The 19,461-nt window shown below is 34.2% G+C and overlaps 1 protein-coding gene across 1 annotated transcript in view; it reads right to left on the bottom strand.

Annotated features, from left to right (window-relative positions):
• Positions 1-19,461, bottom strand: part of EYS (eyes shut homolog) — an 870,143-nt gene that overhangs the window by 664,037 nt on the left and 186,645 nt on the right. Inside the window, exons 12-13 of the mRNA XM_065834576.2 lie at positions 12,706-12,872; positions 4,493-4,746 (exon numbers count right to left, since the gene is read on the bottom strand). Coding sequence (XP_065690648.2) covers positions 4,493-4,746; positions 12,706-12,872 — 421 coding nt within the window. The remainder of the gene's footprint in view (positions 1-4,492; positions 4,747-12,705; positions 12,873-19,461) is intronic.

The following is a 19,461-nucleotide window of genomic DNA, read 5'->3' as shown; positions in this document are numbered from 1 at the left end:
AAAATAATTTACTCAGTCTTCAAAGACCCTACTGCAAACTTCCAAGTCTGACATTGGCCAAATTCTCTTGTAGGTGATGGAGAGTACTCCAGATATATACAAAATGTCTCCATATTAAAGTTGCCATCACAAGTACAGTTTACAGTTCAAAAGGAAAGACTGTGGTGGATCATGTTACAAATAATTTTTTACTGTGCAAACACACAAGTCTTGGATTTTTTTATGAAGTTGCTTTTTACCAAATCAGATCATGCTCTTCATGTTGACAAGTCCTAAGGGGTCCCTAGCCATCAGAATATAAAGCATTTGAGAAATGCTGCTAGACACCAGATCGATCAATCATCTAGGCAGATAGGACAGCTATGAGTTATCTATGTAAAATTTTGCTTCTGAAATAAAAACTGATTCTAATGTTGTATCAAAGAGTACCAAGGGATTCATTTAACAGCAGGAGAGAAACCAAGTTGATGACTGGGAGCTTATGGCTTATTTGCAAATCTATGAATCCTTGTACATAAAGTATAATAGTTTCCCAAAGATACACAGAGCCCTGAGCAACAATAACTTCTGTTTTACTATTGCCTTTGATATTTCATCTGAAAATAAGTTTACTTTTTATGAAGAAAAATTAAGTACATCTGGATATGTCAAAAAATTGAATTACAGATAAAAGACTTAACGAACACACATACAAAAAGAAATGAGATAGGAATAAATATGTTTTTTTAGTGTTATACTGAGATACTCTTCACTGATTCATATCGTGTAGTTATGACTGAACTTCAAATCTGTTTTGTGCTGGAAAATATCCCAAGATCATAAACTGTCAGAGACTATATGAAAATGGGATTGCTAGGGTAGTGATAACATTTGGTAAGTTTAAACAACCTTTTATTTAGTGTTTGTGGTTTATATTCTGAAAAGTCAGGATTCAATATATTCAGTACATGTGATGATAACTTACACTAAGTGAGTAATATTGTGAAAATTTCTTTTTTCCTTTAGTTTGCTTCTGTAGGAATGCTATTATATAATACCTCATTGTGTGAGAAAATAACGATAATAAAAACATTTTTCCAGTAATATGTCATTGTATCATTTATACAAGCAAGTCCTCATGTTCACAAAGTCACAGAATGATTGAGGTTAGAAGTAACCTGTGGAGGTCATATTGTCCAACCTCCCTGCTCAAGCAGGAACACCTAAATCCAGTTTCCCAGGACCATGTCCAGATAGCTTTCGAATGTCTCTATGGATGGAGATGCCACAGCCTCCATGGCCAACCTGTACCAGTGTTCAGTCACTCTAACAGTAAAAAAGTATTTACTGATGTTCAGACAGCTCCTCGCATGTTTTGGTTTGCACATTTCATCTGGTCCTCTCACTGTGAACTACTGAAAAGAGTCCAACTCTATCTTCTTTGCACCCTCCCTTCCAGTATTTATATACATTGATGAGATCCCCTCCCTGAGCCTTCTCCAGGCTGAACACTATCGGGTCACTCAGCCTTTCCTATAGGAGAGATTCTCCAGTTTCTTAGTCATCTTAATGGCCCTTCACTGGACCCCCTCCTGTTGTTCCATGTCTCTTTTGTACCAGAGAGCCCAGAACTGGACACAGTACTCCAGGTGCGGTCTCAGTACCAATGCTGAGGGGAAGCATCACTTCTCTTGATCTGCTGGCAAAATGCTGCCTAATGTAGCCCAGGAATTTACCATGTTTATCACAAGGACACATCCCTGGCTCACATTCAACCTGCTGTCCACCAAGATCCCTAGATTCTTCTCTACAAAGGTGCTTTCCAACTGCTCAGCACCCAGCATGTACTGATGCTTGGGGTAATTCCTCCGAAGGTGCAGGACTTGGAACTTCTGCTTGAACTTCATGAGATCCATGTCAGCTCATTTCTTCAGCCTGCCAAGGTCCCTCTGGATGGTAGCATAACCCTCTTGATATATCAACCACTCTTCTTATTTTTATGTCTTCCGCCAATTTGCTGAGGGTACATTGTATCCCATCAGCCAGATCATTTATGAAGATATTAAACAGGACTGGACCCACTATTGAACCCTGGGGTACACAGCTAGTTACTGGCCTCCAACTTGACTTCATGTTACTGATCACCACCCTCTGGGACTATTTGTTCAACCAGTATTCGATTCATCCCATTGTCCAACCAAGACTTCATCAGTTTTTTCATGAGAATATTGTCAGAAACAGTTCCAAAAACCTTGCTGATGTTGAGGTAGACAAATACTTTACTCTCATCTCATCTACCATATCATTGTAGGAGTTCATCAAGTTAGTCAAACATGACTAGCCCTTGGTGAATCCATGATGACTATTGCAGATGATTTTCCTGGCATTTCGGGTTTCTAGGATTAGCTGCTCCATTGCCTTCCCAGGGATCAAAGTGAGGCTGACATGCCTGCAGTTCTCCAGGTCTTCCTTTTTGCTCTTCTTGAAGATAGGAGTGACATCTGTTTTCCTCGAGTCTTTGGGCACTTCTCCTAATCACCACGACCAATTAAAGTTGATTGACAGTGACCTCATAATGACATCTGCCAGCTCCCACAGCATTTGTGGATGCAGTACATCAGGGATCATGGACTTAGGTGTATCTAGTTTGCCTGAGTATTTCCTGATCTGAGCGTTTTGCACCTCTTCCACGCTTTCTTTGCTCCAAACTTTCCCTATGGTCTCCAGGCCACTGGATGTCAGAAAGACAGTCTTATTACTACAGACCGAGGCAAAGGCAACATTCACTACCTAAAAACTTTTCCATGTCCAGTGTCATCAAGTCCCCACCTCACTGAAAACTGGATCCACATTTTCCCTGCTTTTCCCTTTGTCACATAAATACCTGCAGAAACCCTTCTTGTCTTTCACATCCGTTGTCAGATTCAACCACATTTGGGTTTTGTCTTTCCTAACATTCCCACTGCATGTTCAGATAATGTCTTTATATGTCCTCTCAGGTTACCTGTGTCTGCTTCCACCCTCTATATCTTTCTTTTCCTGTGTTTGATTTTGGCCTGGAGCTCCTTCATCATCCATGCAGGCCTTCTGGTATTTTTTCCTAACTTCTTGCTCTTTGACATGAGCCACTTTTGAGCTTGGAGGAGGTGACAGGTTTTCTTGGGTCCCTCTTCCCTCCAGGACTTTATGCTATGAGACTCTTCCAAGCAGATCTTATACCTGCTGTATTGTTCCTGCAGTAGATATTGGTGTGGCTGAAATCTCCCATGAAGGTCAGGAAAATACAAAATAAGAGCTGAAGTTTCAGCAGCGAAACGGAAATAAATTATGCTAGATTTTGTACAGGTGAGCCAAGTATCTTTTTCTCTTCACTTGCAGTCAGACATTCGGTAGTGCTATCTGAATGTTTTTTAGGCCATCTCAGGGAAAATACTCTGTTTTTTACGTATTTATTAATAAATGAACATGAAGAGGAAATGTATTTATTAAATGTGTACTAAAATGACCAAGAAATTATATACTGAACTCAAACTCAGAACAAGAAATCTGGAAATGTATATCACAAACATGTAATTACTTAAATAGCTCAGCACTTCAGTAGTGACCCAGAAAGATCAAAATACATGTGTGATTTCAATGATCTAACTGGGACTTACAAATCTAGTACTATTTCATGCTCCCTGCATTAGAGCAAGAGCCCTCAGCAACTCGGAAAAATAAGATGTGAATTAATGGTTGATAAGTACAGATGGCACTGTGCATACTACACTACTTGTTTTTTCCTTTGTTAGTGGTAGTATACCACAAACTGGCAATAAAGATAGAGAAACATTCAGAATAATAATGTTTGTGGTTTAGATTAAAGGCCGTGAATGCAGAACTTTAGCATTGGTGAATCCAAAATTATATTTTGGCTCCCACACATGGTCTGAGTATCAGAATATTCACACAAACCAGCGGATTAGGACAAAAAGGAATCCCATTGTCAGCTTGTGTAGGATTCATCCAACCCAATACATAAATCTGCAGCCCATCTCATCCTAGAACAGGTGTCTAAGATAGGCAGATGTAATGTCTCTGCTGAGTCAAGGGGGAGTCTGAACAACTCAATCAAATGTAACTGTTCCTATTTCATACATGTGAAGAGATGATACTGCCGATCTCATACCTCCTCATGCTTAGATTTTCCTGTTCTGTACAAAAACATTTGTTCTTATCAGCCTGTGTATAACTAAATCAGTGACACCTAAGACTGTGTAACAGTGAGATAAAAATAATATAATTAACATTGTTTTGAAACTTTTTTTTTTTTCCAATGACATCAAAGCTCATGCTCTAAAGGTTTCCATGTTATTTCAGTTAAAAGTCTTGGAAGTAGTACAAACACACAAATATTAGTATATTCATATTTTATATATTTAAAAATTGTTATTAAACAATCATATAAACATTGCTTGCATAAAATTGGTCAATCACATCTGTAGTAGAAAGCACTTCAATAAAGAAAACTTACCTTTGAACCCAGCTGCACAATGACATGAAAAGTGGCCAATTAAATCCATACAAGTAGCTCCATTTTTGCAAGGTGAGCTTGAACATTCATTAATTTCAGCTTCACAGAGGAGTCCTTCATACCCAGGCACACAGTTGCAGCTGTAATTGTGTAAGTGGTCCTGGCAGAAACCATGCTCAGAACACTGGTTTCCAATGCAATTGTCTATATCAAGTTCACAAAATGTGCCGGTGTAACCAAGGGGACATATGCACCTGGTATTGTAATGAGAGGAGAAAAAAAAAACAAAACAACCAAACAACCAAAAACCTCAGTCTTGAATATATAGGTAAATAATGGCAAATAATGTTAACAATACTTTCACTTTGAATTACTCACAAATTGATTGCAATTTTTTCCAGTCTTCTTTCTCTACCTTTAATTGTCACAAAGTAGCTTGGTTTCATATAGACCGATTGCAGTAATTAAATGGAACTGCACAATAAGCAGAATCTTAGCTGTTTAAGTGGGACAAACTAGTAGCTATATAGTTTTTAATACCAAGCTTACGATAACAATACACAAATAGAAAACTGGTATAAACTGTATTATGCATTTTAAGAATTTCTTTTATGAAAATTATTAGCTATTTGCTACAATGTCTCTAAGAGAAAAAACAGTATTAGATCCTGTTTGCTCTGGACATTAAATCAGTATAAAATTGGTTTATCATTAGATGCAAAGGTTGAAATTTTTGTCTATAGCTGAAAAAAAATTACAATCTATACAACTTTAAAGAAATTGAGCTGGATAGTTTTTCCCATAATGTAGAATGACATACAAATTGTAGAAGACTGGAGATTTTTTTTTTTTATGGTTTGGTTTTTTTTTTTTTTTTAATGTGTGAATGAAAACAAAGCTGGATTATCTCGTAGCTGATCCACATCTCACAGAATTAGAAAATTAGATAATCCCTTGTATTTGGCAATATTTTCTTCAACTGATCCTTCCCTTATCATGTCCAGAGGTGTCCTTGCATGGGAGGAGATAATTTTACAATCATCTTACATATTCTGGGTCCATAGAGGTGTTATCTAGAAGCTGAAAGGAGCTAACATGTTTAGGAAGCCTTGATTATAGCAATTTTCCCTACCAATCCATCTGGCAGAAAGGATATTTTTTCCTTATTTTTAACAGAAGTAAATGTTCATGTGGCTGTTTGCTTCAGTCCTTGCTTATTAATACTGCATTTTTATGTTAGACTTGTGGGAATTTCCACCCAGATATTTTTAGATCCCTATCAAATTTCCAACAGGATAATTGCAAGTCAGTAGGAAAAAGACTCCATGTAAGATTGTGTACAGAAAGGGTCCTATAGAAAGTAGCATGATGATTTTGAATGCCATTTCATGAAAGCTTTTTCAATATAACTTTTGGCCTAACTAAGTTATAACCATGTCCACCATAGGCATACTTTGTTCTCTGTTCAGTTAGGCTCTCATTTTGCCTGCAGTTTCTTCTTGGCAAGACAGAATTTGAAAGACCTTTGTCTGTGTACAAACTGGAAATCAACAGGGGCAGGATGCTGTGGGAGCTCCATCTATTGTAATATTAACGAAATACTCCTGAAGAGAAAAGAAGAGGGAAAAGAGATATGTATATAATGAATAGATCCTAGTGTTTAATCCATTTTTTTTTTCCTCCAAGGTAATCGGTGGACATGAGTACAGCTCTGAGTGTTCAAGAGTAGTTTCAGAGCAGATAGAAAATTAGGAAATTTTCCCTTTTCATGCTGTGACTAAAAGAAGCCTACAATAAAGAAGGTGTATTCATAAGGACACACTATTGGTTGTTATATGGAACTCTACAGTGGACTGAGTTTAGAGATCGTTTAGTTTATGGAAAAGCCAGGTACTATTAGAAAATAAAATGATTCATTCTTTTAATACCACAATCACCAAGTTATTGAGAAACAATTATTATTATTTTTATATGTATATAAACTAATACCAGTTGCCTGCAGGAAGGTCCAGGCTTCCCAGTTAGACTTTTGTTGACTTTGTGTTTTCTTCATGCCTGGGAAATTCTGTTTTTAATACCTGAGGAATGGCATTGTGCTCCATTGTGTCTCAAGGTGCAGCTGTATAACTATTTTATACAGATCAGAAAAGAGGAAACTTCCCGGCTGTTCCAAGCTGTAGTGTTTTGTATCATATTGCAGAGAAGTATCAGAACATGTAAAAGTGATGAATTTCAATTGAAACTAAATCAGTAGATGTGTTCCTCAGAGTACAGCTAAAGCACATCAACTGCTAATGTGTTTCTAGCTCATGAACCAAAATAGAGGTGGCTTGAAGTAGGCCCTCCATATCTTGTATAGTGTGTTTGTGAGTTCTTTAGCAGCACCTATTTTGCTTTGCAGATCCATTGCTACTGCACTGCAGTACCTACACAAGTATAGCTACTGTATTCTCTCTTCTAACCTTGGTCGCTCCTTAGCAAAGGAGAAATTTTCCTCTCTTGAGAACTCCAACTGATTCTGATTCTCACTTTTTTAAAGGAATGAAATTCACACGGATCTTCTAATACGTTGTTTTACAGCTAAATGTAAATGTTGATTTACATAAAAATGCAAAGCACGCACACTTTCAGTTACTTTTAGCTGAACAGTTTCTGAATCCACCAGCAGTAAATGTTCAGTATGGAAACAACAGCCATACCATTGTTTTCTGGTGCAGTTAATCAGCTTGTTTCCTTCATTAAATTTTATGTAGCCAGAAAAACATTTTTTTACAGTAATGATGAGTGTGTGCATTGTGAAAATGCAACTATTCTATCTTTCTTTGAAAACATGGCTCTTAGTAATATTGAACAGAATATTTAATCTACAGCTCTCCTTAACAGGAAAGAGAGGATTAAGAGAAGGACTTTTCTGTCGTTTCCTTACTATTACTGATTGTGTAGCTTATCTTCAGAGACCACAGAACTACGTAGGAACAGATGTAAAAGAGAATCTTCTAGTTTCAGTTTCGTGTTTCTGATTCCATACTACAAACAATGATGTTATGAGTAGCATATTTTTCAGTGCTCCAGTGTCTGAAGAAATCTAAACCAAGAATGGAATGTCTTTTGTTTCTCCTGGTGAAATTATAACTGGATATATTCCAATTTAATATGGCTCATCTCCTGTAGCAGATAAATCAAGGCTCTTGATTTCATGTTGTTGCTCAGGAAAAATAAAATTATGATGTTTTCTCTTGTCACTTCGTTGTGAAAAGTTTACTTGGTTTAGCTATTAAGTATAAGTTGTTGCTTTCTTGAATGTATAGGAGCTGTTTTGGTTAGTTAATTTTTTTCTTTTATTTGTTGTTGTTGCTGGTTGTTTGTTTGTCTTTGTCTGTTTGTTTTCTCCAGTGTAAACAGGACTAGAAAATAACTTTAAAACTGGATCTTCATGTCATGTGAAACAAAGTGGCTGACTAATGCAGCTAGTCAAGCCCAAATCTGTGACAGCAGCCCAAAACAACATGAAACTACAAACTAATGGTGCAGAAATAGGTTTTGTTCTGTTACTATTTGCCGAACACATACATTAATGCAGACAGGAGTATTCTAGTCCTCTTAATAACAAGTTAATTTCTTACTGTGTGTTGAGGATTAAAACATCTAAGAATTGTTCATTTATTGTTTATAATTCAAACTTAGGTTTAGAGGTGATAGGATCTAGAAGTTCAATAAATTCCTTACAAGTAATTTATAACACTCTACACCAAATTCTAAGGACATGTTTACTAGTAACTTTAGTGCATAATATAATATATGGAAAATCTAAAAAGGAAGGATAACATTTATTAGTAATAATCATTATTTAGTCTTTATTTTAAATCTGTACTTTATGATGCATCTATTTTTCAATAAAAACAAGCTGTTTTTATGCAGTAGAAGTCTAGTCAGGGCCTTAAATTTGGTGCATTTTTTGTTAATTTAACAGCATTAACATACAATAGTTACCACTTGTAGTGATGCATTAAATGCTCAACAGTACTACACAAAAAAAATAGACATGGATTGCACTGCACGTATTTCTTAAATTTAATGTGTAATAGTTTAAGTACAGTTCTGTGGGCTTTGGATATGAACATCTGACTGCATTTATTTGTAGCTCAAACATTTTGATAAAATTCTGAATTATCCAAGATGTTTAATGAATATTATCATTTCATCACCAAGTCAATCTGTGAAACGGGTCTTGAACACAGTTTCGTTAAACACTGTGCTGGTATTACACTGACATAGCTGAACTTCAAATATCTTTTCCTCTCTTTCTTAGAAATCGTATCAAGACCAATAATCTCTAAGTAATTAAGTCTTTTACACTTGTAGTAGGAAAAATAACATCACCGTGTTAGATTTTAATGAATATGACCTTGCATTAATACTTCAGCAGCACCAAAATACTGAACATGATATAAAAAAGCTTTGAATCATGCATTGATCTGCAGTTTTAATTTTCTGCAAAACTGAAATACTTCTCTACAATAAATTTAAAAAAGAATTTGTATACAGGTGTGGGGTTTGTTATTATAGTAGTCCAGGAAGATTAAGTGCATTTATTCAGAATTATTTTGTTTTCTAGTTGAAATATAAACTGCACACACATTCAGAAATGGAGTAAAAAATTACTTAGTTTTACTTTAGCTTTTTGTAAGTATCTGTGTTCTCTGCAGAAAAGCTATTGTATAACTTATTACAGAGATGTTCCCTAAGAAATTGCAACATATATTCGCCTACCTCCTGGAGTTGTAACAAAGACAGGAAAAGCATTTTTCCTCTTTCTCTAGTTGAAGAAGCCTATTATTGCTACAGAAAACTGTGTATATCATAGCACTAAGTTTATATGGCACTGTCAACCAGGTCCTGCAGTCAAATTGCCTATATGGTATAAGATGAATAAACTTGAAAATGAAAAAGTAAATATAAAAAAATAACCTAATCAAACAGCTTAATTTAAACAGCTGGTAGAAAATGAAAAAAAAGTTAAGGTTTAATACAGCAATCAAAGCTTTCAATTTTGTGATACTGAAAATTATCTAAATTATGTTTACTTTTCATAATCTTGCTGGCATCATGCAAAGAAGTGATTCATCTTCTAAAGCATTTCATTTAGCAGTGTGTCACTAGGTGAGGTTTTACTCTTTGTAGTGAGATTAATTCCAGACAAAATTACACAGTCTGAAATTTATATATTGAACAATGAAAAGTGAATTCACAATTCAAGCTTTGCTGTACACCAAATCTGACTTCTTAATGGGAAGTTTTCCTGCATAATAACTCATGAAATGCTGACCTCAGAGCTGTATCTATAGACTAAAATACATGTTAAAAGCATATTAGTTTGTCATGAGCTTTTAAACAACAGGAAATCCTACAATACATCTTCTTCAAATGTCTTAATCTAACAGTTATCAATATTCCTTGTTGAGCTTTCCCAGGGCTTTGATAAGCATAGAACTTCGTCTGAATAGACGGGATTTCTACTGCAGAGAACCAATAGAAATCCTTTCAAAAGGAAAGTTCAAATACTTTTTTTATGCAATAACACTGTCTATTTGCTGAGATAATCAATCTTCTCTGTTTTTTCTCTCAGGTGTATATGACCAAAAGTAAAGGCATTCTTTCAGTGTGTGGATGCAATTGATCTATTGTGTGGTATCTGCCAGATTAACCATATTGACAGTTACACCATGAATCCAGTGCCAGGGGCAGTAATTCTTTGGAGAAGTTACCGCTTTAAATGCATGATGATTAACTTAGGATATCTCAAAGAGCACAGACTCAGCTAGACGTGCAATAGTTCATTTGAATTAGTAAGAGGTTTTGTGTCAGTGTGGTTGAGGTCACTTTAGTTGTAAGAGAAGGGTCACTAAACCAAAGGAATTAAACTCCTAAGACTTATTACTGTGATTGTGTTTCTTTTATTATGTAGCTGTATTGTGTGTTATACTTTATCATAGTTTTAAAGTCCTCCTCCTTCACCCAGAGCAATTCCCCATCCTAGACTCAAAGGAAATTCTCTGCGTGTATTAAATATACACCTATGTGACGCTCCTGTCTGGACCAGGAACAGTAATTTCAAAATGGGATGGAAAAAATATGCCATGGTAAGGAGAGGGAAAGTTAAAAAAATTACTTACAGCTGAGTGCTTTATTTCTAATCTGGAAAAGTCTTACAGCTTGTTGAATGTGAGAGCGTAAAAGAGTGGGATGTTCTTGAAGCTGAGCTGGATACTTTCTGTGCTTTTCTGGTCTTACCATTACTACAACAAGCTACCACTGGAATGCTATATTTTGACCGAAGTTTAATAATTACTTTAGAAGTTAAAATTTCTTAACTAGGAGAAAAGTCTGGAGTTCACACTAATTTTCCATAAATTAAAAACAACAACAACAAACAAGCAAACAAACAAACAAAAAGTATAACATTTTGGTTTACTTAATAAGTGGAAAAGATAAAGGTACTTTTAGGTGGTGTTTTGAATGACTATAATAGTCATCAGTAGAGTTGTTAATGACACCTACGTGTCTTAACTCTCCATGTATTCTGCTGACAGTTTTCTTATGTCTTCCTGAAACTATTTGCATCAAATAAAACTCTTGACAGCTGCCTTATCAAAAATGATACCATTTTAGGACAGAGAAGTAAATTGCAAGAGTGTTTCAAAAATGTTCCTTTCCTCTCCTATTCTTTTGGTTTTAATGGTGTATTGGATGGGGAAATGACAATTTCACTTGCTGACAATAACTCTTGTGAAATTCCATTATTTTTAAGGAAGGAGTAGTTCAGTTCTCTTGAAAAATGCTTCACTGTCACTGAAAAACAGCAAAGCTCTGTTGACAGAACAGGTGTTATACAGTAAACACTCTGCCTATTATTTTTGCAAAATAATCAATTGTGTTGCTGTAGGGTCAGGTCCTATGGTAACAAAACTGTCTACTAACATATCTAGGATCAGAATCTTAATGGTATGTATTTTTGTTCCTTAAATAAATGGACTGATCTGTCAATTTAATTTGTCTTTCAAAGACTGAAAAGGTAAGAATTACTTTCTGTCAGTAGCCTGAGTCTGGATTAGCAAGCTAAATTCAAAAGGTTTTGTTTTACTAGAAGTCTTCAGACCTACTAATTTCTCCGTAAATGCTAGTGGATTTTGTGAAGTAAACATGGCTTAGTTCTCCTATCAGAATTATTTTCCTGATGCAGAAAGGAAAACCACAGATGTATCAGTCAAATAAAATGTCAAAATGTGACTGACTGATTTGGGAGCTGACTGCAAGCTGGCAAAAAAGAAGGATATAGACTTTATAAGGACTCTGTGGCAAAAATTCCTTTTAACTCCAGTATACTAAGAGTCATAGACTTATCTCTATTTGTGTGCTTATTTGGGGATTTCAGTTATTATTACAGAAGATCCTACAAAAACAGAGATGGAGTGGAAGAGATTTTTAATTACTTCTATATTAACTTTGTCCACTATTGCAATCTTTTCTAAATAGAAACATTAAAGCATATTAATTACAGTGCTTCTAAGTACAGGACACAGCATAAAATTAAAGGCTTTCAAAATACATCTGCTGACATTATGGAGAGATTTTAGTTATTCTGTTTTTTTCTAGAGGAAAAATAAATAATTCAACTCTGATAAGAACAGCTGAACTGTGCTTAGTGAAGAAATCCTTTTCCATTTTCCCCCATACTTTTGTACAGTCCCAGTTTCAAATATCCAGGGCATGTTACAGCTCACTAAGGAAACACATACTTGACAGTTTTGTCAATAGCTAAAAAAAAATAGCCACAAGGAACTCAGCATTTCAAATATTCACTTGAAAATTATAATTCAGCTTTCAATAAGAGAAATCACTCCATGTCACATACCAGGCTCATGGAGTGAATTTTACAAAACTGATGATTTATTTAACTGATGTTTTATGTAGTTCATTTAAGTACTTTGTCCAGCAAAGAGGAGTGTTTGTGAGGCCTTCCTGTGCAATACTTTAGACTACAGTCTTATTGAATGTGCATGTTTATTGGAAGTTAATATTTAAGGCCTTTTATAATCTGAGAAAAATATTACTGCAACAGCAACTCTCATTGTAGCTCTTGTTGAAAGAAAACATATCTTCATATGGCATAGACTTATTTGTGAAGGGATGTGTAGAAAGCATCATGTTAGTACCTGTATTTATTAATTCCATCTTCACATGTGGCTCCATGTTGGCACTGGTTTGCCTCACAGTCATTAATATTCTGCAGGCATGTTTGTCCTGTCCATCCAAGAGCACAGACACAGTGAGATGTCTGGTTTTCTTCATTGTAGAAGCAGCTACCTCCATTTCCACATACCTGAAGATGAGATGAACAAATACATACAGAGTTTTTTCTCTATCTGTTAGTTTTTTTCCCCAAAGAGTTTAACTGAATAAGCTGATGGTAAAAAATATGGTTATTTAATGTTTTGATGTTGCAATATTACAAAAGCCAGATCTCCAAGAACCTAAAATACTGAATGTCATTAAATCAATATATCAACTTATTGTTTAGTTGGAAAGAGATATTTATGATTCAATTTAATAGTGCCAAATTCAGAACTGACCTTAAAATGTTTTCTTATTTTAAGATGGAAGATGGTAAACTAGCCTCTTATTTTTCCATTGAAAGATTAAAACAACTGTTCCTGTGCTTAAAATCTGTGTATAATTTAATGGAATTTGTGGCTATTGGAAAAAATCTGGAATTTTTTTTTTTTTTATTTTAATTCTAATTCTGATTCACAACCTGCCCTTGAATCTTTTTTATTTCAATGTATATATATTACATCTATTCTCTGGAAAGACCAGAACCTTCTTTCTTTTTAACTTGCAGATACTGAAAAATGAATAAACCTAGACTGGAACACCATTTGTTTTCTTATAGTTTTTATTTTCTAAGATTATTTACTAAACCAGTATTGCCCATATTCTTACAAAATTACAGGAAGTTCTAGTCTAGAATGAATGCTCCTTTCTTAATTTTACTTTTAAAGTCCCATTTTATTTCTGTGACAATTTTGCCAGTGTAAAAATGGATAACTACATTTTCATTTCAAAGCAATTAAGACCTCTCCTTCTAATCAATTGGTTTCTAAAGAAAATGGTGTCTAGAAGATAAGCTAATGCACTAGTACTTCACTTTGATTGAGTCTGAATATCTTTATAATGTCATTAAGATTTGTATTAATAACAATTCTTGGCAGAAATCCTGTAATATTCATTTGTCTTTGATTAAGTTTTAGATTGACCTTGAAATTAAGAGATCTTTGCTAGGTTCTCAGTACTGAATTTAGGACTTAATCTGGGATTCTTTTTCAGCAGAACAACTTATTGAAGAAAAACACTGCTCAATACAAATGCAAAAAAACCTCTTCTGTGTATAGTTTTGGAAATGTTTTGGGGTGGTTTTTTTTGTTTGTTTGTTTTTTTTTTTTTTTTTTTTAATTTTATGTGTCTTCTTAATTTTTTATTTAAACATTTCTGCAGAATTTTGTCCTGAGACTTGGTATTTTCTCAAACCTCAAATAAGCTTACACTCAAGAAAACCTTCTACAAAAAGACATAAACAATTAAGACAAAAGTATATTTCAATATTGCCACAATATTACATTCATTCTATTCTTGTGCTGTTTTGTTAGTTTATAGAAGTTGTTACCCTTCAAGATTGTCTTACAAGACAAAAATATCAAAATGTCAATAAATATTTGCTAAAAAGTCCAGAATTCATTATGAACAGAAAACATAGAAAAGTATGATTAATATGAAAGAAACACTGTTTAATTTAACTGCTTGTAGGTTTAACCTTTACCTACATTGTTGGTGCTATTGAATTATTCCTTGTGTAGCAAATGCTAAAATCTTTAGATTGCCTGTAGCAGAACCTGATACCTTTCTTGGTCTCCGTCATAGAAGTTAGTTTTCCTAATTTTTGCATAGTCAATTCCACTATGTTTCTTTTTGTCCAATTTTGCAACTCTGGCTCCTGACAATTCAGTATTTTTTCTTCATTCCATAAGTGTAGTATGTATTGTTAATGTGGTTTCTAAGAAGCAAACTTTGTAGACAACTATATAGAAAATACATTTCTACAGATGGATATGTTGCTCAGCATTTAAAACCCTACCTGTAATGTTTACTAGCACTGGTAATTTAAAAGTCATTGATTTTTTTTTTTTTTTTATTTTGGAGATTAATTTCAAACAACAATCCTGAAGTCTACAGATGTCACTTGTCCTTTGCAAATACACACACTAGATTACATCCTGTTTTTCCAGATAATTTCTCCAAGGTGGTTTCAGATTGAATTTTATCATGTATAATCTGCTCTACCATTCAGAAAGAAAACACTGAGTAGAACTGAATGCAAGTCAGGCCCTTGAAGAACACTACTCACTGTTTCTCTTGGATATTTGCCAGGAAACTAGTGCTAGGAAAACTGAGTATAAATATCTGCTTTACATCAAACTGGAGCATGTGCATTGTTTTACTAGCTTGTTTATGAGATTACTACATGAGAAGTTGATCTATTTCAACTTTTGCAAAAGCTTTTTATTTTTCAGCTTCTATTCTTGTTATAGAAAGAAAATAAATTTTCTTGAAAGTATACACTTCTCGCAATTTTTGGGTAACTACCACTACCTTTGCCTTTTTTTTTTTTTTCCTTTCTCACGAATTGCACTTTTACCATAAACTTTAAATTGATTAATTATAATTATTGATGAGAAAGTAATTGTGGTTTTGGACCATGAATTTTAAATCAGTATAGCTAGGTTCAGGCACATTCTTATTAATCAAAATAGGAACCATTACAATCAATACATTTTTGGCAACAATAAATAAGTTTGCTTATTCTTTCAGCATAAAAATCAGTGCTTTGGGATTCAATGAACTCTTGGAAAGCACTTTCTGCATCCTGCTGGTTGTGGAAAAATTTTCCCTGCAAAAAGTTGTCAAGATGCTTGAAGAAGTGATAGTTGGTTAGTGAGAGATCAGGTGAATATGGTGGATAAGGCAAAACTTTGTAGCCAAATTCATTCAATTTTTGAAGTGTTAGTTGTGAGATGTGCAGCCAGACGTTGTAATAGAAAAGAATTGGACCCTTTCTGTTTACCAATGTCGGTTGCAGGCATTGCAGTTTTCAGTGCATCTCATCAATTTGCTGAGCATATTTCTCAGATCAGATGGTTTTGCCAAGGTTCAGAAAGCTGTAGTGGATCAGACTGGCGGCAGACCACTGAACAGTGACCATGACCTCTTTTTGGTGCAATTTTGGTTTTGGGAAATGCTTTGGAGGTTCTTCTCAGTCCAACAACTGAGCTGGTCATTGCTGGTTGTTGCACAAAATCTACTTTTCGTCCTGTGTCACAATCCGATCAGGAAATGGTTTGTTCTGGTACAGAGTAAGAGAAGATGACACTTGAAAAAGCTGGTTTTTTTTTTATTTTCAGTCAGCTCATGAAGCACACACTAATTGAGCTTTTTCACCTTTCCAAATTGCTTCAAATGCCAAATGACCATAGAATGGTCGATGTTGAGTTCTTCCTCAACTTCTCATGTAGTTGTAAGAGGATCAGCTTTGATGATTGCTCTCAATTGATTGTTGTCAACTTAAAATGGCTGTTCACTACACTCCTTATCTTCAAGGCTCTCATCTCCTTTGCAAAACTTCTTGAACCACCACTGCACTGTACATTCATTAGCAGTTCCTGGGCCAAAGTGTTGTTGATGTTGCAAGTTGTCTCTGCTGTTTTACGACCCATTTGAACTCAAATAAGAAAATTGCTTGAATTTGCTTTTTCTCTAATATCATTTCCATAGGCTAAAATAAATATAAAATAAACATCAAGAAATAAGTCAGCAGCAAAAAAAAAAAAAAGAGAAAAGCGCATTAAAATTATATATAAAATAACCACATTTATTTAAGAATATATTCCAATATCAAATGGCAAATTTCAATAATGCAAAAACCACAATTACTTTTGCACAAACCTAGTTTCTTTGAGATAAATAAAAAAAGCTTAATTTCTGAATGTGTAAATGCATATAATCACATAAGATATAAAATAATATCTGTTTTTTTCCCGCTTTTCCTGTCTTCACTATCCTGTGTAGGTTATTAAAGATAAACACCTAGTGATTCAAAGACCACCTCCTCCAAATTTTTTTGTGAAGTTTCCCAGAGCGATCTTCTGTTAAAGCATCTAAGTGTTTCCCATCTTCTTTGATTGTTGGAAAGTTTACCTTTAACCAAGAAGGCTTATCTTGAAAACAACACTAAGATTTGAATTCCACAAGCCTCTCTTCACACATAAATGCGCTAAACAGATTGAAAAAAATATACTCATATAAATTGTTTTTATGAAGGCATTTAAAAATCTTTTTAAATTGAACTATCAATGTAGTATTTGCAATATGACAGAGCTCTAATCTGAAAGTCAAACATCACATCATGTCACATACTTCACAAGCAACACAGATTTGCTGAAGAGACAGTTACTCGCAGGTACAACTTCAAGGTTAATCAGAAAAGCCTTATTTCTAGCTTTCAAGATCTTTTAGGTTTTTTTTCCTTCTAATAAATCAAACCTAAAGATTTTTCACTCTTCCATGATTTATGTGATTGCCTTACTTTTACAGATGAGGCAACCGTATAAACTTGCACAGCATGTAAGAACCAGCACAAGCATGATAGTGGCAGCTCCTCTAAACACTAAGTACGCATTCAGCTCATGGATCTTTCCATTCAGAAGGTTGGAACTGTGATCATGCCTGCAAATGTAACAAGGTAACTTACAATAATTTGGTTCATAAAAAGAGAAAACCACTTCCAAGTAAATTATACAAGTGGAGCTCAGTAATCCAGTTGGACACAACTTTAATACCATAAATAAACAGATAAATAGACACTGAGAGAACTTTTCAGACATGGTTTAGTTCATATGGGAATTATTTTTAACAAACCAAGTTGATGCCCACTAAGTGTGTCTATTTACATTTTTAAAACTGAAAATAGAATTAAAAAATAACTGAAAGGTACTTTGTAACTCCTATGAGTACTTTTAAGAAACAACAACCATTGAGCAACATTTTGAAGTTCCCATAGTTACTGTTATAATTTCAAATCTTTTCTTAGGAAATGCTAATGGAACCTATGATTTTGTAAGCTTGCTAACAGATTTTTGAAAAACCAGTGTTTTGAGAGAAGCAATAAAATGGCTTGAAAGGAGCCACAGCCACTAAAAATAATTGCATGTATTAGCATCCCTCCACATTTGTGATTGTTCGGGTCACAGCTGGGCTTTTGAAGCAAATCACCTGTCCAGGGATCTGGTGGAGTTCCTGTCACTGGGGGTTTTAAAGATGCAATTAGACTGGGTGCTAAATAATCTCACCTAGCCTCCCTTTCCCACAAAACTTCAGACTAGAAGGTCTTTTGAGGTCCCTTCCAACCTTGGCTGCTCTGTGATTCTGAAGTTTTATGATCTATGTTCAATAAGTTGCACTACAGTTACTTGTTGTTACCATTGCTCTTATCAATTTTCTATAAACTAATGTTGATAAAAGTATTGGGGTTTGTAGCACACATCCTATTCAAATTGGACAAGGATATTTTCTTTATTTCTTTTGACATTTTCCTGGTTAGATAAGAGAAGGAAGGATATTATAATATGAAGTGGCTAAATTTGATCTTGTTGAAAGTCATTACTTTCAAGATGCCAAAAAATGTTGCTTAACTTAAAGATCCTTCATAACTCTAGGTACAGGGCAGACAGGCTTTATCCTGGTTATGAAGTTAAGATTAGATTTTGAAATTTAAAGGGAGATATCCCCTGTTTTAGTACATTCACATGTCTCTAAATATATATATACATATATAATTTAAAAAATAATAAAAACAGTCTTAATGTTTTAAGTATTGTGCTGGGTAAGAAAAAAATAAAAATAACACATTAGTGTCATTATACATTTATATATAGAAAAAAAAGTCCCAACGTCTTAAATTTATTTTTTACTAAAATATTAAAAATAGTATCACTCTTTTGAGCCTATTGTGCTGAATACACAGAGGCAAAGCAGTTCAGTGCAACTGATGTACCATTGGAAAAGGAAAAGAGATTAAATAACGCAAAAATATATACTTATTCTCGAACAACAAAGAAAAAATAAAGACTTAAATGTTGAATTATGTAATTTACTGGATAATATAAACCTTTAATTTCAAATTATTACTTACACTATTTCAAATAGTGTTCAAATATTCATTTGTTTGAATAAGGCCTTTATATTTTCCAACATGCAAATGTCATTACTTTAATGATCTGTAGGCTAAGAAAACAAGTAAAATGCAAATATATCACTCCTTTATTTTAGTTTCTATTCACTTTCTCATTAGAAAATCTACTAATTATTCAGATCATGCCCAAATTCGGTGTCTTATACAGTGAGTATATATAGATACAGATACATAGTATTATTTTTTTTTCCCCACATGACATTTATGATGGTCTTTGAAGTGTTTGTATCAATAAATTAAATATGTCTGAAGGCTTTTAAGCAAATATTATAGTAAAATGCTTTAGTAGCTCCCATCAGCATCCTTGGCACATCATAACTTCCCATCCTAACTAGCCATAATGATTATTGCATCATTATGGTGTTATGCTACGTACAATAAATTTGCACTCAGTATGACACTCTAAATCATAAAAATGTTAAAATTTACCACATGCTGAACAATTTAAATACAAACCTTTGAGTCAGTGAGTATTTCAGTGTTACATTTCATATTCATTGATGAGTGTGTAACCACGGACTTCAAGGTGACATAAATGTTGATTGCTTCTTTGTAAACACATTGCTTGGTCTACATAGTGTATTTTTATGGTTAATATATTTCAATAAAA

The sequence above is a fragment of the Patagioenas fasciata genome, chromosome 3, assembly GCF_037038585.1.
Source record: "Patagioenas fasciata isolate bPatFas1 chromosome 3, bPatFas1.hap1, whole genome shotgun sequence".
Taxonomy (NCBI): Eukaryota; Metazoa; Chordata; class Aves; order Columbiformes; family Columbidae; genus Patagioenas; species Patagioenas fasciata.
The sequence above is the reverse complement of the archived record's forward strand: the minus strand, read 5'-3'. Positions and strand labels throughout refer to the sequence as shown.